At 46.7% G+C, this 25,400-nt stretch overlaps 3 protein-coding genes across 10 annotated transcripts; 2 read left to right on the top strand and 1 right to left on the bottom strand.

The window, feature by feature from the left end:
* Positions 1 to 460: 460 nt before the first annotated feature.
* On the top strand, positions 461 to 5,190 carry LOC144485385 (uncharacterized). The gene is made up of 3 exons (XM_078203573.1): positions 461 to 1,692; positions 1,851 to 2,914; positions 5,177 to 5,190. Exons 1-3 carry the CDS (start codon positions 1,331 to 1,333, stop codon positions 5,188 to 5,190), a joined length of 1,440 nt encoding a protein of 479 aa, XP_078059699.1. The 5' UTR covers positions 461 to 1,330.
* LOC144485393 (uncharacterized) lies at positions 4,667 to 17,168 on the top strand. 8 transcript variants are annotated; one of them, XM_078203581.1, is made up of 4 exons: positions 4,671 to 5,069; positions 6,521 to 7,812; positions 10,665 to 10,782; positions 13,287 to 17,168. In XM_078203581.1, the coding sequence occupies exons 2-4, from the start codon at positions 6,879 to 6,881 to the stop codon at positions 13,357 to 13,359; spliced, it is 1,125 nt and encodes a 374-aa protein (XP_078059707.1). In that variant the 5' UTR covers positions 4,671 to 5,069; positions 6,521 to 6,878; the 3' UTR covers positions 13,360 to 17,168. The 8 variants fall into 8 exon arrangements, 6 of the variants coding, with proteins under 6 accessions (XP_078059705.1, XP_078059707.1, XP_078059708.1 ...); XM_078203582.1 differs by having other exon boundaries at positions 4,675 to 5,069; positions 10,665 to 10,742; positions 13,287 to 14,604; XM_078203579.1 differs by lacking the exon at positions 13,287 to 17,168 and having other exon boundaries at positions 4,667 to 5,069; positions 10,665 to 11,954.
* On the bottom strand, positions 14,068 to 25,249 carry LOC144485394 (uncharacterized). Its single transcript, XM_078203585.1, has 3 exons — positions 25,191 to 25,249; positions 21,863 to 23,400; positions 14,068 to 14,380 (listed from the first exon to the last, which is right to left on the bottom strand). Exon 2 carries the CDS (start codon positions 23,047 to 23,049, stop codon positions 21,871 to 21,873), a length of 1,179 nt encoding a protein of 392 aa, XP_078059711.1. The 5' UTR covers positions 23,050 to 23,400; positions 25,191 to 25,249; the 3' UTR covers positions 14,068 to 14,380; positions 21,863 to 21,870.
* Between the last annotated feature and the right edge of the window lie 151 nt (positions 25,250 to 25,400).

Below are 25,400 nucleotides of genomic sequence, written 5' to 3'. Positions count from 1 at the left end.
GTGCTGGGACCACAACTTTTCACAATATACATTAACGATTTGGAGGAAGGAACTGAAGGCACTGTTGCTAAGTTTGCAGATGATACAAAGATATGTAGAGGGAGAGGTAGTAACGAGGAAGCAGGGAGGCTGCAGAAGGACTTGGACAGGTTAGGAGAGTGGGCAAAGAAGCGGCAGATGGAATACAATGTGGAAAAGTGTGAGGTTCTGCACTTTGGAAGGAGGAATGGAGACAACAAGTATTTTCTAAATGGGGAAATGCTTAGGAAATCAGAAACAAAAAGGGACTTGGAAGTCATTGTTCAAGATTCTCTTAAAGTTAACGTGCAGGTTCAGTCGGCAGTTAGGAAGGCAAATGCAATGTTAGCATTCATGTCGATAGGCCTAGAATACAAGGGCAAGGATATATTTCTGAGGCTGCGGAAGGCTCTGGTCAGTCCCCATTTGGACTATTGTGAGCAGTTATGGTCCCCATATCTAAAGAAGGATGTGCTGGCTTTGGAAAAGGTCCAGAGGAGGTTCACAAGAATGATCCCTGGAATGAAGAGCTTGTCCTATGAGGAACAGTTCAGACTCTGGGTCTGTACTCATTGGAGTTTATAAGGATGAGGGGGGATCTTATTGAAACTTACAGGATACTGCGAGGCCTGGATAGAGTGGATGTGGAGAGAATGTTTCCACTAGTAGGAACAGCTAGAAATAGAGGGCACAACCTCAGACTAAAGGGCCGATCCTTTAAAACAGAGAGGAGGAGGAATTTCTTCAGCCAGAGAGTGGTGAATCTGTGGAACTCTTTGCTGCAGAAGGTTGTGGAGGTCAGGACATTGAGTGTCTTTAAGACAGAGATAGATAGGTTCTTGATTAATGAGGGGATCAGGGGTTATGGGGAAAAGGCAGGAGAATGGGGATGAGAAAAATATCAGCCATGATTGAATGGCGGAGCAGACTCGATGGGCCGAGTGGCCTAATTCTGTTACTGTGTCTTATGGTCTAATGAGTTGAGACTGGGGTGGCGTCGGACGATGTCACTGAGGTGGAAATAGACAGTCTTGATGATGATGTGGCTGGAAGCTCATCCTGGAGTGAAATATTTCACCATGGTTGTGAACAGCCTGGTTCCGGCTCCGACAGGGAGTGGAGTTTGTCGTGGGGACTGAAGACAATGGGTTCAGACTTCCCAGTATTTATATGGAAAACATTTATGTTCTCTTAGTCCTGGATGTCAGACAAGTCAGGATGGTGTGTGGGTTGGAGGGGAACTTGGAGCTGATGGTGCTAACCACTGTGCCACCGTGCCGCAGAATGCTAAATGGAATGAGAGAGAGAGTGTATGTGTGAGGGGCGTGGGTGGAGATTTAAAGAATGTTCCATAGAAACTACAATTGTCTGTTTTGAATTACTATCATGTGCTGACAGTGATGATTTTTGTAAACTGCTTTCAGTGTATATTGGAAGGAGAGGTTTTGACTGGAAAAGCACTGAGATTCTCACACCCGTATCAGAGTGTTCCAGTGCACTGATTGTGGAGAGACACAAGGACTCCGACACCATGGAGAAACCATGGAAATGTGGAGACTGTGGGAAGGGATTCAGAGCCCCATCTGGGGTGGAATCTCATCGACGCAGTCACACCGGGGAGAGACCGTTCATATGCTCCACTTGTGGGAAGGGATTCAATCATTCATCGAATCTGCTGAGAGAGAGAGAGAGAGAGAGAAAGATTGAGAGAGAAAGAATCCAACCCCTGCAATCACTTGTGAACTTGTTGGTGTCGCTGCAGGTTGGATGACCGATTGAATCCATTTCCCACACACAGAGCAGGTGAACGGTCAATTGGCTAACCTGCAGAGACACCAGCGAGTTCACACTGGGGAGAGGCCGTTCACCTGCTCTCAGTGTGAGAAAGGGTTCAGTCATTTAGCTAACCTGCAGAGACACCAGCGAGTTCACACAGGGGAGAGACCTTTCACCTGCTTTCAGTGTGGGAAGGGATTCACTGATTTATCCACCCTGCGGAGACACCAGCGAGTTCACACTGGGGAGTGGCCGTTCACCTGCTCTATGTGTGGGAAGGGGTTCAGTCAATTAGCTGAGCTGCAGACGCACCAGCGAGTTCACACTGGGGAGAGACCATTCACCTGCTCTCAGTGTGAGAAGGGGTTCACTGATTTATTCACCCTGCGGACTCACCAGCGAGTTCACACTGGGGAGTGGCCGTTCACCTGCTCTGAGTGTGAGAAGGGGTTCAGTCAATTATCTAACCTGCAGAAGCACCAGCGAATTCACACTGGGGAGAGACCGTTCACCTGCTCTCATTGTGGGAAGGGATTCACTGATTTATCCACTCTGCGGAGACACCAGCGAGTTCACACTGGGGAGTGGCCTTTCACCTGCTCTATGTGTGGGAAGGGGTTCAGTCAATTAGCTAAGCTGGAGACCCACCAGCGAATTCACACTGGGGAGAGACCGTTCACCTGCTCTCAGTGTGGGAAGGGATTCACTGATTTATTCACCCTGCGGACTCACCAGCGAGTTCACACTGGGGAGTGGCCGTTCACCTGCTCTCAGTGTGAGAAGGGGTTCAGTCAATTATCTAACCTGCAGAAGCACCAGCGAGTTCACACTGGGGAGAGACCGTTCACCTGCTCTCAGTGCGGGAAGGGGTTCAGTCAATTATCTAACCTGCAGACGCACCAGCGCCTTCACACTGGGGAGAGACCGTTCACCTGCTCTCAGTGCGGGAAGGGGTTCAGTCAATTATCTAACCTGCAGACGCACCAGCGCCTTCATACTGGGGAGAGACCGTTCACCTGCTCTCAGTGTGGGAAGGGGTTCAGTCAATTATCCACCCTGCGGACACACCAGCGAGTTCACACTGGGGAGAGACCATTCACCTGCTCTCAGTGTGGGAAGGGTTTCAGAGTTTTATCCGCCCTGCTGAGACACCAAAATGCTCATGAGTGATTCCAGGGGTTGGATTCTGCTGTTATTGTTTCTGCTCTCAATTACATCCAGGACTGCATTTTGTTCATTCTCACAGTTGGTCAATGGGGAGGGTCGGAGGGTTTCTTTCTGCTGGACTGGCCGGTCTCATGACTTTGCCTCCAGTGGGCTGATGCTCTTTGAGTCTTGTTGCGAATACCTGGTTTCAGATTTCACACGGATCACAGAGTGACAGGGTGTTAGGAAGTTCAGAGATTTTTAGTCAGCATTTCTGTTTGAAACTCCCCCAGATGCCCATCCAATTTCCTTTGTAATTGTTTATTGTCTCCACTTCCTCCACCCTCGTAGGCAGCAAGTTCCAGGTCATTACCATTCACTGCATCAAAATATTCTTCCTCACATCCCCCCTTCCTCTCTGACCCAAAACCATAAATCTGTGTCCCCCTCGTCCTTCTCTCGTCAGCTAATGGGAACAGCTTTTCTTTGTCCATCTTATCTAAACCTGTCAGAATCTTGTCCACCTCTATCAAATCTACCCTCAACCTCCTTGCTCCAAGGGGAACAACCCTAGCCTGACATTGACAATAAAGAACAAACTAACAGAATATGTTAATACCTGAAATCAAATGGGAATGTTTAATTTCTGTTTTAAAGAAATCATGAATATATTGTCCCGTACAATAAAGGGATTTGAATAACTCAGCTTGAGTGCAGTTGAATGAAATGTCTCAATCGCGTATCCACCCACAGTCTAGAGGAAGTATGGAATGTGTAGCTGGAAATCCCTCCCTAACAGCACTGTGGGTGTACTTACACCTTCGGCATTATAGCAGTTCAGGAAGGCAGTGTTGGCGCTGATCGTGGCCGAGGCAGCTACATACAGCCACATATTCTGTTATAACTGAAGGACTGCAGATTAAATGTGCGGCATTATGGGACTGGACTATCTTGACCACATTCCTGTGACTGCTCAGTTTCTGCAATCATGAACCATTAAAGCTGCTTAGCAGGGTCCTGACAGAGGACCTGGTGAGAATATTTACTCAGAATGAGTTAGAATGAAACTTATTCCAGGACCGGCTGGTGTTCAGTGGCTGAGATTCCCGAATCTGTAAAAAGGGGGTCTGACCAGTGGTAGGTAGTCCGGTAAGAAGCGTTCTCATGCATTATTTAAATTATTTTATCATGAAGTTGTGATCAGAACTGTGAGGGACTTGTAACCCAATAGTTGTTGAATTGACGGTAAACTCCAAGTAGCACTGGACTGAAAAGGGGGTCTGACCAAGAAGTGAAGTGATCTCAGGCATTGTTTAAATTACATCATCATTGGCCAACTTCCCCTTTGTGATGTCACAATGGAGTCCTGCCTGAATCAGCCAATAGGAATCACTCTGCTCCGCGGTGACGTCTCTGGGTTCCAGTGCGCAGGCCCGGGCGCGCGGACCCGGGAGCCCCGCCCCCACCCATTGTCCCCCACCCATTGTTCCCCTCCCCCTGCACCACATCGAGCCAAGGTTTCCAGGCAACCGGCTGGCGGCTCCGGCCAGAGCGAGAAGCTGCTCGGTGATCTCCCCCTCCCCCCGGCCCGGGACTGCGCATGTCCAAGGGAGGGGGAAGCTGCGAATTGCAGGGCAGATCCTGCCCCCTGACCTTCTGAGGTGTTGATTAATAGGAAGAGTTGAAGGACCGGAAGGACTCTGGTCCTTCAGCTGATCAGAGCGCGGGCTTTGCGTGAATGAAGATTGAGCTTCAGACAGACTGAAACTTCCTCCTGTCTCCAACATCAGAGAGGTTGTTTCTGTAGTGAAGTGGTTGTCACGTTTGCCTGACACGCGAAAGGTCCCCGGGTCAGAACCGGGCAGGAATGTTAATTTGTTAATTCCAGCATCTGAAAGTGGGAAGGGGGAGGAAGGTGAGCTGTTGCCTGCCTGCCTGCTGTCCGGCCTGCCTGCCGTCTGGCCTGCCTGTCTTCCGTCCGTCCGCCCACTGGAGGGTGCTCTCTCCCTGGAGGGAGAGAGGACACGGAGTGACTTTCTTTCTTTTTTCTTTCCATCTATGGGAGGGAGGACTGCACGTTTCAACATCGAGGGACTGAGTGGTTGGGCTGGTGCCCTCATCATCAGAAGGTCGGTGCCTGAAAGGGATGGGGGGGTGAAGTAAATTCAGACTGTTTTTTCCATCGGCGGGCGGGCGGGCGAAGACACCCCGGACTTGAACTGTTTGCGCCCAAAAGGGCTGGAGGAGTAAAGTCCCCCACCCACTGCTGCTGCCCCCAACACCGGCACCCCCTCCCCTCTTTCCCCCTGACTGGGGCACCGGCCCCCCTCCGTCCCTTGTCCCTCGTCCTCCCTCCTGCTCCTCCGACCTCCTCTCTCGCTCCGGGGAGAGAGCACCTAGATCCCCATCCACCTACCCTACCCTCCCTTATTTTTCCCTCCTCTTATACGCCCTGCCGTGGCAGAGCCTTCTCGGCCCACCTATGCGGGCGTGGCGGCTGCCAGAGCCCCCGCCGCTCCCAAGGCCCTGCCACCTTTTTCGTTGCTCACGCGGCAGCTCGGGGTGAAGTGCTACGCCCACCCCGACATGTCCATCGAGGCCTGTGTCAAGGCAATGGCTGGGGTTGTCGGCCCCTCAGCCATTGTCGCGGCCTCTAAGATGTACGGCCGGGCCGTATTCTTTTTGAAGGCCACCCACCCGCCACATTTATCATTCCCCGCGCGCCGCCCTCTACCTTGTATTGTTCTCGCTTCCAAGTTGAAACCGTCCGTCCGCCGCCGCCATTACCCGCACTGCGCATGCTTCAGGTCCCGCCCCTCATTCACTCCGATTGGTTGGAGGACCAGCCGCTCCCGCTCGGTCCTCCAGTCCCGCCCCCTCTTCCTATTGGTCCGGAGCTGACGTCAATCAGCTCCCGGGCATTGTGATGTGGAGCATGCGCAGTGTCATTGCTGGCCTTGGCGCTTGTTTGTCACGGAGAAGCGGAGTCAGCGTTAGGCGGTGGCTGGGAGGATTTGGAAACACTTTGTGGATCCGCAAACCCTTCAGAATCATTGTCAGCTCCCTGGTTTGCAGCTGCGGGGCTTCTCCCTCCCTCCCTCCCGGGAACAGGCCCAGGTTAACGGCCCCATCCTGGCTCAGCCACTGGAGGATGGTTCACATCAGAGGATGGGGGAGGGGGACAATAAATAAGAGGTTACACTTTGGCCTCAAATCAATGAGGGTTCTGATCTCTGGGAAGGAAGGAAACCCTGTGAGGTGGGCGGGGAGGATTCACAAACACCCGCTGGAGGCCCCAACATCCCCAATAAGACCCATTGGTTTTATTGTCAGTCTGCAGACAGGAGCTGGAGAACTGAACCCAGACAGAGGAGAGGGAGGGAGAAAACTGGGAGTGGAGGAAAGAAATGGTAGAGATGGGTTTGGATTTCAGCCCAGGGAAGAGGGAGAGTGTGTGGGACGGAGATTTACAGATTTGGGGGAACAAGAGAGGAAAAAATGTTCCAGACGAACTAGAATTGTCTGTTCAGAGTTTGTATCGTGTTCTGACAGTGATGACTTTTCTAAACTGTTTTTACAGGATATTGGAAGTGAAAGATTGGCAGACAGAAAATTCAAACCGGACATCACATCTGACAAAGTCATTCAGTTCCTTCGGAGCTGAATATCATTGGTCTTTGAATATAGAAAGAGAAATATTTGTCTGTTCTGCCTGTGGGCAAAGAAATTAAACATCACTGTGACTGGAAAAGCATCGAGACAAACACACACCCGAGTGAGAGTGTTCCAGTGAACTGAATGTGGAAAGAGCTTTAACCAGTTACACAGCCTGAAAAAACATCACAGTTCACAGCAGGGTGAAACTACGTGTATGTTGTGTGTGTGGATGAGGCTTGAACTGATCATCCAACCTGGAGAAACACAAGGACACCCGCACCATGGAGAAACCGTGGAAATGTGTGGATTGTGGGAAGGGATTCGGTTTCCCATCACAACTGGAAGTTCATCGGCGCAGTCACACTGGGGAGAGACCGTTCACCTGCTCCGTCTGTGGGAAGGGATTCACCCATTCATACAACCTTCTGACTCACCAACGGGTTCACACTGGGGAGAGGCCGTTCACCTGCCCTGTGTGTGGGAAGGGATTCACTCGCTCATCCCACATTGTGACACACCAACTTGTTCACACTGATGAGAGAATGTTTACATGTTCTGACTGTGAGAAGAGTTTTAAATGCAAAAAGGATCTGCTGACACACCAACGAATTCACACTGGGGAGAGACCGTTCACCTGCTCTGTGTGTGGGAAAGGATTCATTCAGTCATCCCACTTGCAGACACATCAACTTGTTCACTCTGATAACAAACTTTTTAATTGTTCCCACTGTGCGAAGAGCTTTAAAAATAAAAAGGATCTGCTAACGCACCAATATGCTCACACTGGGGAGAGGCCATTCACCTGCTGTGTGTGTGGGAAGGGATTCAGCCGTCCATCTGCCCTATTGAACCACCAGAGAATTCACACTGGGGAGAGGCCCTTCACCTGCTCAGACTGTGGGAAGGGATTCACTCGTTCATCCAACTTATTGAATCACCAGCGAGTTCACACTGGGGAGAGGCCGTTCACCTGCTCTGTGTGTGGGAAGGGATTCAGTCAGTCATCCAACCTGCTGACACACCAGAAAGTTCACAGTGCGGAGAGGCCACTTACCTGCTCTGTCTGTGGGAAGGGATTTTCTCATTTATCTTATCTTCTGAAACACCAGCGAGTTCACACTGGGGAGAGGCCGTTCACCTGTAATGTCTGTGGAAAGGGATTTATTCAGTCATCCCACCTGCTAACACACCAGCGAGTTCACAAACGACTGCAAGGTTTGGATTCTACTCTTAATGATGCTGTTAATCATATCCAGGACTGAATCGTGTTCACTCTGACAGTCTTCATCCGTTGAGGTTTAATATTCTGAATAAATATGAAATAGACCAGCTTTGTTTTTTAAAATTGTTGTAGATTTTTGTCTTTCCCACCTGACTGTTTAACATCACCAGGCTGGAGCTCAGAAAAGACAATCGGGGGTGGATCATATGGCAAACAGGACGCAGTCCTTCAGGGTCACAGAGGGACAAACAGCACTTTGCTCTTCCTCGTCTCTCTTCACGACAGCAAAGTACCCGTGTGGTTTAATCCTGAGATGTGCAAGAATCTCAGTCACTCCCTTCTATGTTTCAGCGCTCCTAGACCAGGAACAGAAGTTCCTTTACAACTGTGTTTAGAGTCAGGAAGAACAACAGTGAATGCTGGAAGCATGCTGCTAAATCAGAGATTGGTGCAAAACTGGGATCTGTTCCTGACTGAGAGTGAAATGGCAGGATTAGATTTCCAGACTGAAAATGCAGAAAAGTCTAAAATATTTTAATGTGTTTGTGTGTCAGTGCCAGTTTATTGAACAGAAACCAGCTCAAAATAAATTGGTTAAAGTCTGCATTAAAGTAGCAGCTGGAGAGTTCAAAGGAACCTGTTATCTGCTGGGACAATTAGACAACAATTTGATTCCCACTGAGACCCACAGTGAATGAGGCTCCCGCGGGCCTCATACAAAAAGTGACGCAGACGTTTCAGGGTCAGAGAAAAAGAGTCGGATCTCAACGAAAATGCGCAGGAAATGAAGGCCACAATACAGCCCCAGCTGAATAATATTCCCCCACTGAGCTCAGCCATTGTCAGTGTTGTGAAATGTCACATTTGCCATCCTATTATTCCCGGATCAAATCCAACCATTCTCCGATCCCATCCGCACAAAATCTGCAGATTACCCCGGGTGAATAACTTCCTTAATCTGTACTTAGAAAAATTCTGGATTCGGTGCCTATCTGCCCAGCGACACATTTTAAAAGTGATCTATTATCAAATGCAGCCTCAGAATTGTTCCATTTTCAAGTCCGTGGAGCAGAAATAATAACTGATTGAAATCAGAGCTTTTCTATTTGGGGAATAGAGGGGTACAGTGAAGATTTACTATGCTGATTCCTGGGATGGCAGCTCTGTCATATGAGGAGAGATTAAATCCGTTAGGATTATATTCACTGCAGTTTCGAATAGTGAGAGGGGGTCTCATAGAAACTTATAAAATTCTAACAGGGTTCGACAGGGTAGATCCAGAAGACTGTTCCCAATGGTGGAATCCAGAACCATGGGTCATCTTTTGAAGATAAGGGAAAAACTGAGGTGAAGGGAAATTCCTTCATCCAGAGAGTGTTGAATGTATGGAATTCAATACCACCGAATGTAGTTGAGGCCAAAACGTTGTCTGATTTCAAGAAGAAATTTGATATAGCTCTTGGGGCTAAAGGGGTCGAGGGGGAAGGAGGATCAGGATATTGAATTCCATGATCAGCTATGATTACGATGAATGGCGGAGAAGGCTCCTGCTTCTAGTTTCTATGTTATGAGTCCGTGAAATATTTCCTGGTGCAGAGTTGAGTGACTACTTATCCCCGGTATACTTACAGCACTAATTATTAATTATGTTGAGTCCTGGATGCTACTCATTAATCCCTGTACGTTAGGCTGCTGAATCATTGAATCCCGACAATGCAGGATGGAGCCTGTCCCGACAACAATCCCACCCAGGCCCTATCCCCGTAACCCACATATTTACCCTGCTATCCCCTGACACTTAGGGTAATTTTGCGTGGCCAATCCAGCAAACCTGCACAGTTTAGGAATGTGGAGGGAAACTGGAGCACCTGAGGAAACCCACGCAGACACGGTGAGAAAGTGCAAACTCCACAGAGACAGTGACCCGAGGCGGGAATCGAACCCGTGTCCCTGGGGCTGTGAGGCAACAATGCGAACCACTGCGCCACCGTGTCACCCATAAATGATTAAATTAGAAAAAAGGATCTGCCTTAAGAAAGATTGATGGACTGAGTTCTGAGGAAAGCGAGTTAACCAGTTAATGAGACAGAATAAGTGATGATGTGGGAGAGAGCAGAGAGGGAGCAAAGACTTTAGAAATAAGTTTACGGCCAGGGAAGGAATGTGATTGGAAAGTGCCAGCTATATTAAATCATTAACTAACAGTGATTGGTTCACTGGTTACGGGGCGGCATGATGCCACAATGGTCAGCGCTGCTGTCTCACAGTGTCAGGGACCCGGGTTCAATTCCGGCTTCGGATCACTTTCTGTCTGAGTTTGCATGTTCTCCCAGTGTCTACGTGGGTCCCCTTCGGGTTCTCCTGTTTCCTCCCACAGTCCAAAGATGTGCAGGTTAGGTTGATTGGCCATGCTAAATTGACCCGAGCGTCAGGGGATACGCAGGGTAAATACATGGAGTTGCGGGAGTGGAGCCTGGGTGGTATTGTGACCGGTATAGACTCGATGGGGCGAATGGCCTCCTTCTGCACTGCAGGGATTTTATGATTCGCAGCTGACGTCAGCTCAGGGAGATGAACCAATCGCAGCACTGAGAAACGCCTCCCTGTTTCTGAATACTTGAAGCTGCCTCTGATCTGAGTTCACTCTGTGATATAAGACTAGAGGCAGCAACTTATTGTAAACATTGTCGCTGCTTACTGTCCAATCAGGAACCATGTATCTCCTGTGTGCTTTACTGATAACAATGACCACGCTGCCCGGTGAGTCTGAGCTCAGATCCTCAGTGTGTGTTTCATGGGTTATATTTGTTCACAGATTTCTCACACATTCTACATTTTGTTGCAGGAATCAATGGCCAAGATTCAGTTTCCCAGGACCCGGCTGAATTAACGGTTCAGGAAGGATTGAACGTAATAGTGAATTGTAATTACACAACAACGGATGCTTTTCCAAATCTCTTCTGGTACATCCAGTATCCCGGGGAAGCTCCGAGATATTTACTGCAGAAATATAGCACGGGGGGCGGAGAAAAGTCTCCAGATTTCCCTGACCGGTTTTCTGCTGATTTGGACAAGGACAAGAAAACAGTTCCTTTAAATATCACTGGGGTCCATGTCTCTGACTCTGCCGTGTATCACTGTGCGCTGAGCCCCACACTGTTACAAAGGCGCAGTGAGCCCGTACAAAAACCTGCAAAGGCACTCTCACCTCCTCTCACTGAATCAGATCTGTGACCTGGATTGTGAACTGTTAATACAAACAGAACAATTGTATAACGAAGAGTTAGTCCGAATGTTCTCATTCCATGGTGCTGAATGTGCCATTCTTGTTTAAACACTCTGCAATGCTGAGACTGGGAGAAGTGAACAACAGGGGGCAGCATTGCAGCTTCCATTTTACTATTATTCCTTCCAAAGTGGATAAGCTCACACTTACCAACGCTATACTCCATCTGCCAGATCCTCGCCCACTCACTTAGCCTATCCAAATCTCTCTGCAGACTTACCGCATCCTCCACGCAATTCACTTTCCCACTCATCTTTGTGTCATCCGCAAACTTTGTTACCCAACACTCGGTCCCCTCCTCCAGATCGTCTATGCATATGGTAAATACTTGAGGCCCCAGCACCAATCCCTGTGGCACGCCACTAGTCACCAACTGCCAACCAGAAAAGCACCCATTTATTCCAACTCTCTGCTTCCTGTTAGATAGCCAATCCCCAATCCACGCTAACACTTTACCCCTAACTCCGTGCACCCTGATTTTCTGCAGCAACCTTTTGTGAGGCACCTTATCGAACGCCTTCTGGAAATCCAAAAACACCACATCCACTGGTTCCCCTCTGTCAACCGCACTCGTTACATCAACATAAAAATCCAGTAAATTTGTCAAACACGACTTTCCCTTCATGAATCCATGCTGCGTCTGCTTGATCAAACCATTTTTTTCCAGGTGTCCTGCTATTTCTTCCTTAATGATGAATTCCAGCAATTTCCCAACTACGGACGTTAAGCTAACCGGCCTGTAGTTACCCGCCTTTTGTCTACCTCCTTTTTTAAACAGTGGCGTCACATTAGCTGTTTTCCAATCAGCCGGCACTTCCCCAGAGTCCAGCGTATTTTGATAAATTACAACCAACGCATCCTCTATTACTTCTGCCATTTATTTCAGTCCCCTGGGATGCATTCCATCCGGGCCCGGGGACTTGTCTACCTTTAGTCCCATTAGCCTCCCAAGCACTACCTCTTTAGTAATAGTAATCATTTTAAGGACCTCATCCCCTACAGTCCCATGACCGTCAATTTTCGGTAAGCTATTTGTGTCCTCTACCGTGAAGACTGATACAAAAAACTTGTTTAAGGCCTCAGCCATTTCCTCGTTTCCCATTATTAAATCCCCCTTCTCATCTACTAAGGGTCCAACATTTACTTTAGCTACTCTTTTCCTTTTTATATATTTGTAAAAACTTTTACTATCTCTCTGTCCCTCCCCCCCCCCTGGGCTTTGCCCCCCCCCCCCCCCTGGGCTTTGCCCCCCCCCCTGGGCTTTGCCCCCCCCCCCCCCCGGGCTTTGCCCCCCCCCCCGGGCTTTGCCCCCCCCCCGGGCTTTGCCCCCCCCCCCGGGCTTTGCCCCCCCCGGGCTTTGCCCCCCCCGGGCATTGCCCCCCCCTGAGCATTGCCCCCCCCCGAGCATTGCCCCCCCAACCCACACATCCTGGGACACTAAGTGGCAATTGAGCATGGCCAATCAACCTAACCTGTACATCTTATAAACAGTAAGAAGTCTCACAATACCAGGTTAAAGTCCAACAGGTTTATTTGATCGCACGAGCTTTCGGAGCACTGCTCCTTCATCAGGTGAATGGCCACTCACCTGATGAACCTGGTGTTGTGTGCCCACCCCAGTCCAACGCCGACATCTCCACGTCATCTTATGGACTGCAGATTGATTCTCTGTAGAATCCTGTTCTTTCTCTCTATCAACATTCCTCTGCAAGTTTTATTTCCTTCAAGTACCCATCCAATTTCATTTTGAAATGATTGAATCTTCTGTTCCACCATCCTCATAGGCAGCGAGTTCTAGATCATGTGCTCTCCCTACCTAAATATAAATCTTCCTCAAATCCCTGCTCTACCACTACTCAAGTAATGTCCTGTATGTTACACTTTTATCCAGTATTATAGACATCTGTCTGGCAGCCTGCATGGAGATTTTCAGCTCCCTGTGTCCAGGACAGGAAGCCGTGAGCATGGATCTGTCAATCAGCCTCAATCAGCACCTTCAGGAGAATTGGGAGGGTGAATATTAGATACAGCAGAGTGAGAATTGAGGGAGAGTGTGTGGGATGGAGATTTACTGCGTTTGGGGAATGAGAGAGGAAAGAATGTTCCATAGAAACTAGAATTGTCTGTTCTGAATTTCTGTCCTGTACTGACACTGATGAATTTTGTAATCTCCTTTTGCAGGATATCAGAAGGTGGGGATTTACAGACAGAAATCTCGAATCAAACGTCACATCAACATCTGACAGACATTTGATTGATTGGGACCCGAATATCATTGGCCTTTCAATCTTGAAGGAGAAATCTTTTAATGTTCTGTCTGCGTCAGAATTTTTTATAACATAAATGTGACTGGAAATACACCAAGACACAGACACACCTGAGTGAGAGTGTTCCAGTGCACTGAGTGTGGAAAGAGCTTTAACCAGTTACACAGCCTGAAAATACATCGCAGTATTCACAGCGGGGAGAGACTGTACCCGTGTTCTGTGTGAGATTTAATTGACTGTTTAACCAGGAGGGTGACAAAGACACCTGCACCATGGAGAAACCGTGGAAATGTGGGGACTGTGGGAAGGCATGTCAGTGCCCATCTGAGCTGGAAACCCATCGACGCAGCCACACCGGGGAGAGACCATTCACCTGCCTTGAGTGTAGGAAGTGTTTCACTCAGTCAAGCAACCTGCTGAGACACAAGCGAGTTCACACTGGGGAGAAACCGTACACTTGCTGTGTGTGTGGGAAGGGATTCACACATTCGTCCACCCTGCAGGATCACCAGCGGGTTCACACCGGGGAGAAGCCTGTCACCTGCTCCAAGTGCGGGAAGGGATTCAGTCGGTTATCAAACCTGCAGGAACACCAGCGAGTTCACACTGGGGAGAAACCATGCACCTGTTGGGCGTGTGGGAAAGGATTCACTCAGTCATCCAGCCTGCTGAGACACCAGCGAGTTCACAAGTGATGACAGGGGTTGGATTCTGTTTTATTGCTGCTGTTAATCACATCCAGGACTGAACCATGTTCATTCTGACAGTTGGTGAAGTGGGAGGGTCGGAGGGTTTCTTTCTGCTGGACTGGCCGGTCTCACGACTTTGCTTCTAGTTCGCTGATGCTCTTTGAGCCTGGGAGAGCACATTGCCACTGAAATGATCCACAAAAGCTGATGAAGGACATTTATTTTATCCTGGATAGTAAATAGTGTTTTTCCTACCACTACAGGTAGATTTAAAATAAATACAGAAAGGACTGGAAAAACACAACACGTCTTGCAGCATCTGTGGAGAGAGAAACAGTGTTAATGTTTCACACTACTGGATTGGGAATCAATCTTGTAAACCTCCTCTGAACTGCTTCCAATGTATTTATATCCTTTGTTTAATAGGAGACAAAATTGTACCCTGTGTTCAAGGTGCAATCTCAGCAACGCCCTGCACAACTGAAGCATAACATCTTTACTTCTATGTTCAATTTCTCTCAGAATAAAGGATAACATTCCATTTGTAAGAACTTTGATTTGTTTGAACTAAGATTTATGGGGGTTCTCTTGTTTACAATAACCTCCCTAATCGTAAATCACACCAGGTTCCAGTGACTTAACCATATGGCAAGAAAGAACACTTTAAATGGTGAATTCAGAAAGTTTATTAACCATTAAAAATGTAACGAGTCAGAAAGATAAAAAAGCAAAGTATCGATCAACAGCAAAAGGAGGAGAGCTTAACTTCAACTTCTCCATCCTTCTCAAACCAGGACATGAAGTGATGGCTCTGAAAACGTGGATAACTTGTAAAACTAACAGCTCTCAACGTCTCTCTGTAGGGCACAGTGTGAGGCACTGCTGCCTCACAGCAGAGGGTTCGAGTCCCGGCTTGGGTCACTGGCTGTGCGGAGTTCGCCCATTCTCCCCGTGTCTGTGCAGGTTTCCTCTGGGTGCTCCGGTTTCCTCCCACAGTCCGAAAGACGTGCTGGTTGGGTACATTGGCTATGCTAAATTCTTCCTCAGTTTACCCAAACAGGCACCAGAGTGTGGCGACTGGGGGATTATCAGAGTAACTTCATTGCAATGTTAATGTAAGTCTATGTGTGACACTAATAAACAAACTATAAAAAAAGTTAACTTTTAAAAACTTCTACCAGATTGGTTTCTCGAATCCCCTTTTTTATACTTTCAAAATGTAGAAAGCCATCCTCAGCTAATTGTTAGGAATTAGCCAATTGGTCTATAACTTGTCAATAATGAAATTGATTTGGTTTTTAGCTAATTGCACATATTGTCTTAATTTTAAGACATACCTTTCTCTCAAACGATATCTCTTAGCTTGGGGTAGCCCAAGTGTTGACTGATAATTGGTTCACATCAGTCATTCAATGTTGAGACATCTTGAACAGGAGCCGATTCATTCCCTCCAGTCAAGGTTAACAAGTCCTTTCATCTTTCTTTATTCTGTCAGCATGGGAAGGGAACATCTTATAATTCCCACAGCATTTTAACCATTCTTAAAGTGTTTATAATTCTAAAAGTTATAAACCTGTGTTCAAATTTATATTTCCAGCCTTTATAACATATGTATTAATGAATCATTTATTATTTAATTGTCTCACAATTAATGCTGTCTATTTAACTAATCTGGCTGCTTTCCAATTGTGGGAACTTCAGGCCACAAAAAAGGTAGTTAGAGTCGTAGAGGTTTACAGCATGGAAACAGGCCTTTCGGCCCAACTTGTCCATGCTGCCCAGTTTTTACCACTAAGCTAGTCCTAATTGCCCTGGAATATTACTCATGATCTGTGCTTCCAAGCATTTTGAATGTGCATCTACAACAAGCAAAAACATGTGATTCATGAAAGGCCCCCCAAAGTCCACATGTAGTCTGGACCACGGCCTATCAGGCCACTCCCGAGGATGAAGTGGTAATGTACCCAGTGTGTTGTGGGGAATGAACTCAGAAGAATCATTCAACACTCAGACCTGATTCAATCGACAAACAGTTTATTGAGTTACGCCAGCGGGGAGAAGCCACAGGGGCTGACCATGTGCAACTCCACCCAATAAAGAATATCATCAATTCTTATCCAGTTACTCAGCCCATCCCGGCTGGACACAATCCAATCAGAATGGTGATCGATTACATACATTATAGGTTCAATAAAATTAGTATCTGGGCATTATGGGGCTTTGTGATCATCTCATGGACAGATAGGTGCCCCCATCATGATGTTTTCCAGACCCCCTCGTCTACCATCCTTGGGGTTTTCTTTGTACATAGACTCAGTTTGAAAAGGGGTGGATTAAAAATTCTCAAATGGATGTCAGCACCCTTCCTTTGTTTCAATCTAATGACCACACGGTCTGGGAACATTTCTATTTAATAATCTCTCCTTTTAAACTCTGTTCTTCAGTATCCAATTCCAGAATTTTCCTTTTCATTGTGTTAATTGTGTCAGGATTAAATCTTTGGACCTGACAGGAAGTTTAACCCAAGATCAATCCAACACAGGATTGGTCAGAATCGTTTCATATGTACCAAATTTTAAATAACTGAAGGGGGCGACCTTTATGCTTAATATCATGGATATTTTTACGTGTGTATATCAAATTTATTTTAAAATATTGTCAACAGTTCACAGCAATGCGATGACTCATGGAGAGGCTCCTTGCACCCCCTAATCACTTCAGACAGCCTTAATCACTTTAGACTCCAAGCAGGGAAACACAGACAATAGCTCAACTGATTAGATTATGCAAGAAGCTCAAATCACAAAGGGAGCCCTCCAGAAACAGATCAGCCCAGGGGAAATGGGATCAGCTCCACCTATCTATAATGGCTGTTTTAATATCTCGCTATTGTGCCACTGCTTTGTGTTATGAGCTGGTACTGATCATGTAACTTGTCGTAAATGTTGAACCTATTACCATATGTTTGGCATGAAGTTCAAAACCCTATAAACTGTAAAGCGCATAATGGCCAGGCAGAGCAGTTGACGAGCAGCTGTCTCTCCCCAGGCCTGCGGTTTTGTTATTTTAAACAGAGAATAAAATTTGTGTTGCCTTTTTGTACTGTACTCATGTCTGCTTGTCTTTCATGCTGGTAGGAAGTGAGAAAACTTCCCCTTACAATAACCATGACAAATTAAAACTCTCAATTTCATGAGTGAGTTTTATCTGGATTAAAATTCCCACATGTTTAGTAAAATATCCTGGAATCCTGTCTCTGGACAGTAAATATGGCTCCAGGTTCATAACTTTTGAAAAAAAAAGCTTTATTCATTACACTTCCATTTTAAAAATCTGTTTGATTTAAATCACAGACAAAAAACCTCAAAGCTTAAAGCGTTCAACCCACAAATATCATCCACACACCAACAGAGAAACTTAGCATGTGCTTTACAATAATAACCAAAATTAATTACTTAAGCATTCTTCTGATTCTGTTTTTAAACTCCCAAAAATGCCTTTAATTAAAGACTCAAGGTAAGGTTAATTCCCCAGAAAGATAAACCTTAACAAATGTAGCCCAAAACAATGATAAAACACATCTACAAACATCCACACAAAAACAAACAAAACACACAGATTCTCACAGCTTGTAAATTTCAAACAATGAATCCTCAGCATTCTCTCTCGCAGCTATAACTTCTTAAAGCGACAGAGCACTACAAGCTCACAACTCCTTGATTAAAATAAGATGCAAGATCCTTCATTGTAACTTAACCCTTTTTAAGCCAACTTCCAAGGCCTGATTTTATCAGCAACATCTAATCTTTGTTAATTTAAAATCCCAAACACGTTACCACCTGCAAACTCTTTGTTCTTTATCTGGTGTTGAGGTGACAACAAAATAAAATTCTCAGTTATTCCAAATTCCTCCAGGGTATGCTTAAAATTTCCACATTTAACTGGCTCCAATAAATCCACAATTATAAACTAAAATAGACACGAGTTTCTGGGTGATTTAAAAACAAGTTAAAAACAAGATGCCAGAGGAAAGATAGAACAGGAGGAAAGAAAGGAGGGGGAGTTGCACTTTTGATTCAGGAAAACATCACGGCAGTACTGAGAGGGGATATATCCGAGGGTTCGCCTACTGAGTCAAAATGAGAAAGAAGGGGGAAATCACTTTGATATGGTTGTACTATAGGCCCCCAAATAGTCGGTGGGAAATTGAGGAGCAAATATGTAAGGAGATTACAGATAGTTCCAAGAAAAATTGGGTGGTAATAGTCGGGGATTTTAACTTTCCCAACATTGACTGGGACAGCCATAGTATTAGAGGCTTGGATGGAGAGAAATTTGTTGAGTGTATTCAGGAGGAATTTCTCATTCAGTATGTGGATGGCCCGACTAGAGAGGGGCAAAAGTTCACCTCCTCTTGGGAAATAAGGAAGGGCAGGTGATAGAAGTGTGAGTGAGGGATCACTTTGGGACCAGTGACCATAATTCCATTAGTTTTAAGATACCTATGGAAAATGATTGGTCAGGTCCAAAAGTTAAAATTCTAAATTAGGGAAAGGCCAATGTTGATGGTATCAGGCAGGAACTTTCGACAGTTAACTGGGGGAGTCTGTGGGAAGGCAAAGGGACGTCTGGTAAGTGGGAGGCTTTCAAAAGTGTTTTAACCAGGGTTCAGGGTAAGCACATTGCTCTTAGAGTGATGGGCAAGGCTGGTAGAAGTCGGGAACCCTGGATGACTCGAGATATTGAAGCCCTCGTCAAGAAGAAGGAGGCACATGACATGCATCGGCAGCTGGGATCAAGTGGATCCCTTGAAGAGTTTCGAGGGTGTAGGAGTAGAATTAAGAGAGAAGTCAGGAGGGCAAAAAGGGGACACGAGATTGTTTTGGCAGATAAGGCAAAGGAGAATCCAAAGAGGTTCTATAAATACATAAAGTGCCAAAGAGTAACTAGGTAGAGAGTAGGGCCTCTTAAGGATCAACAAGGTCATCTATGTGCGGATCCACAAGAGATGGGTGAGATCATAAATGAATATTTTTCATCATTATTTATTGTTGAGAAAAGCATGGATGTTAGGGAACTTGGGGAAATAAAGTGATGTCTTGAGAAGTGTACTTATAACAGAGAAGGAGGTGCTGGAAGTCACAAAGCGCATCAAGGTAGATAAATCCCCGGGACCTGATGAAGTGTATCCCAGAACACTGTGGGAGGCTAGGGAGGAAATTGCGGGTCTCCTAGCAGAGATATTTGAATCATCGATAGTCACGGGTGAGGTGCCTAAAGATTGGAGGGTGGCAAATGTGGAGCCTTTGTTTAAAAAGGGCTGCAGGGAAAAGCCTGGGAACTAAAGGGCGGTGTGATTCACATCTGTAAGTTGTCAGAAGGTATTTGAGAGACAGGATCTACAGGCATTTGGAGACACAAGGACTGATTAGGGACGGTCAGCATGGCTTTGTGAGTGGAAAATCATGTCTCACAAATTTGATTGAGTTTTTTGAAGGGGTAACCAAGAAGGTAGATCAGGGCAGTACAGGTGATGCTGTCTACGTGGACTTTAGCAAGGCCTTTGACAAGGTACCGCAAGGTAGGTTGTTGCTTAAGGTTAAATCTAATGAAATCCAGGGTGAGTTAGCCAAATGGATACAAAATTGGCTTGATGACAGAAGACAGAGGGTGGTTGTAGAAGGTTGTTTTTCAAACTGGAGCCTGTGACCAGCGGTGTGCCTCAAGGATCGGTGCTGGGTCCACTGTTATTTGTCATTTATATTAATGATTTGGATGAGAATGTAGGAGGCATGTGTAGTAAGTTTTCAGATGACACCAAAGTTGGTGGCATTGTGGACAGTGGAGAAGGCTATCTAGGATTGTAGCGCGATCTTGATCAATTGGGCCAGTGGGCTGACGAATGGCAGATGGAGTTTAATTTAGATAAATGCAAGGTAATCCATTTTGGGCGATCGAACCAGGACAGGACTTACTCAGTTAATGGTAGGGTGTTGGGGAGAGTTACAGAACAGAAATCTAGGGGTACAGGTACATAGCTCCTTGAAAATGGAGTTGCAGGTGGACAGAGTGGTGAAGAAGGCATTCTGCATGTTGGTCAGAACATTGAATACAGGAGTTGGAATGTCTTGTTGAAGTTTTACAAGACATTGGTAAGGCCACACTTGGAATACTGTGTACAGTTCTGGTCACCCTATGATAGAAAGGATATTATTAAACTAGAAAGACTGCAGAAAAGATTTACTGGGATGCTACCGGGACTTGATGATTTGAGTTATAAAGAGAGGCTGGATAGACTGGGACTTTTTTCCCTGGAATGTAGGAGGCTTAGGGGTGAACTTATAGAGGTCTATAAAATAATGAGGGGCATAGATCAGCTAGATAGTCAATATCTTTTCCCAAAGGTAGGGGAGTCTAAAACTAGAGGGCATAGGTTTAAGGTGAGAGGGGAGAGATACAGAAGGGTCCAGAGGGGCACTTGTTTCACACAGAGGGTGGTGAGTGTCTGGAAAAAGGTGCCAGAGGTAGTAGTAGAGGCAGGTACAATTTTGTCTTTTAAAAAGCGTTTAGACAGTTACATGGGTAAGATGGGTGTCGAGGGATATGGGCCAAACGTGGACAATTGGGATGAGCACAGGGGTTAAAAAAGGGGCGGCATGGACAAGTTGGGCTGAAGGGCCCGTTTCCAAGCTGGAAACCTCTATGACTCCATGACTAAATCAACTGTCTGCTGAAAGGGTTAACTTTTCTACAGAACCGAAAGGGGTGGGGAGTGAGAAGAAACTTGGCACACAGTTACATCACTTTACATAATTTTTAAAAACTTCTCTAACAACAAAACAAAGTTGATTTTAAACTTTATCTATGAATTCTTTTGTTCTCTTCCTCAACCTAATTATTTTAATTTGTTCAGTTTTTGTTAGGGATAGGTAACTTCTGTTCTTTATAAACTGGTTCACTCATTTTGTTAATTCTACATGGGCTCGGAGAATCAGAACCCAGACTTTATCATCCTGATCCTTTTTCTCCTTCTGCCACCACTCCCTCTGTTTTGAAGGAGGGTCATGGGGATTCCAATCAGAACTAATCATTTCATCAGAAGAGTAAAATACTGCAGATACCGGAATCTGAAACAAAAACACAAAATGCTGGAAAATCTCAGTAGGTCTGACAGCACCTGTGAAGAATGGAGCCAAGGTTTCGATAATGGATGACCCTTCATAACAGCTCTCATGAAGTATCATTCAGACTCAAAATGTTGGCTCTGTTCTCTAATCATTTTATCGATACATTTCTTGTTCTTAGTTTGAGGTTTAAAGTGAGAGGGGAGAGATACAAAAGGGTCCAGAGGGGCAGTTTTTCACTCAGGTCGTGGTGAGTGTCTGGAACGAGTTGCCAGAGGCAGTGGTAGAGGTGGGTACAATACTGTCTTTTCAAAAGCATTTAGACAGTTACACGGGTAAGATGGGTATAGAGGGATATGGGCAAAATACGGGCAATTGGGACTAGCTTAGTGGTAAAAACTGAGCGGAATGGACAAGTTGGGCTGAAGGGCCTGTTTCCATGTTGTAAACCTCTATAACTTCCTAACACCCTGTCACTCTGTGATCCGTGTGAAATCTAAAAACCAGGTATTCGCAACAAGACTCAAAGAGCATCAGCCCACTGGAGGCAAAGTCATGAGACCGGCCAGTCCAGCAGAAAGAAACCCTCCGACCCTCCCCATTGACCAACTGTGAGAATGAACAAAATGCAGTCCTGGATGTAATTGAGAGCAGAAACAATAACAGCAGAATCCAACCTCTGGAATCACTCGTGAACTCGCTGGTGTCTCAGCAGGTGGGATGAAACTCTGAATCCCTTCCCACACTGAGAGCAGGTGAATGGCCTCTCCCCAGTGTGAACTCGCTGGTGTGTCTGCAAGTTGGATGACTGAGTGAATCCCTTCCCACACTGAGAACAGTTGAATGGTCTCTCCCCAGTGTGAACTCGCTGGTGTCTCTGCAGGTGGGATGACTGAGTGAATCCCTTCCCACACTGAGAGCAGGTGAACGGCCTCTCCCCTGTGTGAACTCGCTGGTGTGTCCGCAGATCAGATGAGTTAGTGAATCCCTTCCCACACTGAGAGCAGATGAATGGTTTCTCCCCAGTGTGAACTCGCTGGTGTATTCGCAGGCTGGATAACAGAATGAATCCCTTCCCACACTGAGAGCAGGTGAACGGCCTCTCCCTTGTGTGACGTAGCTGGTGTCTCTGCAGGTCGGCTGACTGAGTGAATCTCTTCCCACACTGAGAGCAGGTGAACGGTCTCTCCCCAGTGTGAACTCGTTCGTGTGTCCGCAGGATGGATGAGTTCGTGAATCCCTTCCCACACTGAGAACAGTTGAATGGCCTCTCCCCAGTGTGAACTCGTTGGTGTCTCTGCAGGAGGGATAACAGAATGAATCCCTTCCCACACTGAGAGCAGGTGAACGGCCTCTCTCCTGTGTGAACTTGCTGGTGTTTCTGCAAGCTGGATAACTGAATGAATCCCTTCCCACACTGAGAGCAGGTGAATGGTTTCTCCCCAGTGTGAACTCGCTGGTGTATCCGCAGGCTGGATAACAGAATGAATCCTTTCCCACACTGAGAGCAGGTGAATGGCCTCTCCCCAGTGTGAACTCGTTCATGTGTCCGCAGGGTGGATAATTGAGTGAATCCCTTCCCACACTGAGAGCAGGTGAACGGCCTCTCCCCAGTGTGAACTCGCTGGTGTCTCTGCAGGTCGGATAACTGACTGAATCCCTTCTCACATTGAGAGCAGGAAAATGGCCTCTCTCCAGTGTGAACTCGCTGGTGTCTCTGCAGGAGGGATAATCGAGTGAATCCCTTCCCACATTGAGAGCAGGTGAATGGTCTCTCCCCAGTGTGGCTGCGTCGATGAGCTTCCAGCTTAGATGGGGCTCTGTATCCCTTCCCACAGTCCCCACATTTCCATGGTTTCTCCATGGTGCAGGTGTCCTTACCTCTCTCTTGACTGGACAATTAGTTGAAACTTCGCCCACACTCAGAACAAGATTACAGTCTCTCCCCGCTGTGAATGGTGTGATATTTATTCAGACTGTGTAACTGGTTAAAGCTCTTTAGTCAGTGCAGTGGAACACTCTCACTCAAGTGTGGCAGTGTGTTGATGCTTTTTCACTCACACTGACATTTCAAATCTTTTCAAATCGACAGACTGGACAATCATTTCTCCTTCTGGATTCAAAGTCCGATGATATTGAGGTCCCAAGGAATATGACTCTGTCACGTCTAGACATGACGTTTGAGATTTCGGCCTGTGATTCCTCTTTCAATATCCTGTAAAACGAGTTTACAAAAGTCATCAGTGTCAGTACAGCATAGAAATTCAGAACAGACAATTTCTATGGAACATTCTTGCCTCTCTCATTCCCCAAAAGCTGTAAATCTCCATCCCACACACTGTCTCCCCATTCTCAGCAGGTCTGGCAGCATCTGTATGGAGAGAAAAGAACTGATGTTTCAGAGCTTTGACAAAGGGTCATCGAGACAAGAAACATCAGCTCTTGATGTCGGAAGAGAGATTCCTATTCGCTGATTCAGGCAGGCTCCATTGTGACGTCACAATGCGGAAGTTGTCCAATGAGCTTCAGATTGAAACTTCCTCTTCTGGACAACATCTGGGAGGAAATCAATGTTTCCCCCTTTCCATTTCTTTTCTCATTCTGGGGAAATTGGGGACTTGCAGCAACTGAAGGGAGTGAAGTGAATTCGGTCTGTATATTCCACACATTTTTACTCCAGTAATGTAGACATTTATTTGTCTGGCAGCCTGCATGGAAATTTTCAGCTCTCTGCATCCAGGGCAAGAAGCAGTGAGCATGGATCTGTCAATCACACATGAGGACGGCCTCAACCGGGATCTTGGGTTCATGTCACACTATCTGTAACTCACACTGTCTGTAACCCCCACAAATTGCCTGGGCTTGCAAAATCTCACTAACTGTCCTGGCTGGAGACAATACACATCTCTTTAACCTGTGCTTCACCCTCTCTCCACTCACATTGTCTGTACCTTTAAGACTTGATTACCTGTAAAGACTCACATTCCAACCATTATTTTGTAAATTGAGTTTGTGTCTCTGTGCCCTGTTTGTGAATAGAACTCCCACTCACCTGATGAAGAGCAGCGCTCCAAAATCCTGTGGCTTATGCCAGCAAATTAACCTGTTGGATTTTAACCTGGTGTTGTGAGATTACTTACTGTCTGAGGCTGAAACAGGCTGTTCACAACCAGGGTGAAATAGTTCATCCCAATATGAGCTTCCAACCACGTCCACATCATCATCAAGACCACCTTCATTCAAAGTAATTAATTAATTAACAGTAATGAATCATAAAATACATTGTAGGAGGAGGCCATTCAGCCCATCGAGCCTGCACCGACAACAATCCCATCCAGGCCCTATCCACATATTTACCTGTTAATCCCCCTGATACCAAGGGTTAATTTATCATGGCCAATCTGTCTAACCTGCACATCTTTGGACTGTGGAAGGAAACCGGAACACCCGGAGGAAACCCACACAGACACGGGGAGAATGTAGAAACTCTGCACAGACAGCGACCCGAGGCTGGAATTGAACCCGGGTCCCTGGCGCTGTTAGGCAGCTGCACTAACCACTGTGCCACCGGGCCACATGTCAGTGCCATCGCCCGACTCCAGCCCAGTGTCAGCTCATCTGGAACCCTCACCCATTCCATTGTGACATCACACTCTCACCCATTCCATTGTGACGTCACACTCTCACCCATTCCATTGTGACATCACACTCTCACCCATTCCATTGTGACCTCACACTCCCACCCATTCCATTGTGACCTCACACTCTCACCCATTCCATTGTGACGTCAGGGCTTCACTCTCCGATCACAATCCCTGCCGGCCTCCCACATGCAGCCTCAATGGCGGCAGTCAGCCCGGGTCTAACACTACAAGCTGCCGCTCCATTTGGTACAAAGGGGGGGAACCGGGAAGTTCATTTCCGGGGTTTGGGTTTGAACAACATGTTTACAAAGCCTCTCCACCCACCCGCCACATTTATCATTCCTCGCACGCCGCCCTCTACCTCGTATTGATCTCGCTACCGAGTTAAAACCGTCCATCCGTCGTCATTACCCGCACTGCGCATGCTACAGGCCCCGCCTCTCATTCACTCCGATTGGTTGGAGGACCAGCCGCTCCCGCTCGGTCCTCCAGCCCCGCCCCCTCTTCCTATTGGTCCGGAGCTGCCGTCAATCAGTGCCCGGGCATTGTGATGTGGAGCATGCGCAGTGTC

Source organism: Mustelus asterias, unplaced genomic scaffold, assembly GCF_964213995.1.
Source record: "Mustelus asterias unplaced genomic scaffold, sMusAst1.hap1.1 HAP1_SCAFFOLD_193, whole genome shotgun sequence".
NCBI classification, from domain to species: Eukaryota; Metazoa; Chordata; class Chondrichthyes; order Carcharhiniformes; family Triakidae; genus Mustelus; species Mustelus asterias.
Note: the sequence above shows the minus strand (reverse complement) of the source record. Positions and strands in the feature narration are given on the sequence as shown.

Excerpts from the sequence above, each read along its gene's own strand:
- LOC144485385 (XM_078203573.1), top strand. The coding sequence starts at position 1,331 with ATGTGTGAGGGGCGTGGGTGGAGATTTAAAGAATGTTCCATAGAAACT. Across the intron at positions 1,693-1,850 it reads TTCAATCATTCATCGAATCT|ACACCAGCGAGTTCACACTG; the intron begins GCTGAGAGAGAG and ends TAACCTGCAGAG.
- LOC144485393 (XM_078203579.1), top strand. The coding sequence starts at position 6,879 with ATGGAGAAACCGTGGAAATGTGTGGATTGTGGGAAGGGATTCGGTTTC. Across the intron at positions 7,813-10,664 it reads AGTTCACAAACGACTGCAAG|GAATCAATGGCCAAGATTCA; the intron begins GTTTGGATTCTA and ends ATTTTGTTGCAG.
- LOC144485394 (XM_078203585.1), bottom strand. The coding sequence starts at position 23,049 with ATGGAGAAACCATGGAAATGTGGGGACTGTGGGAAGGGATACAGAGCC.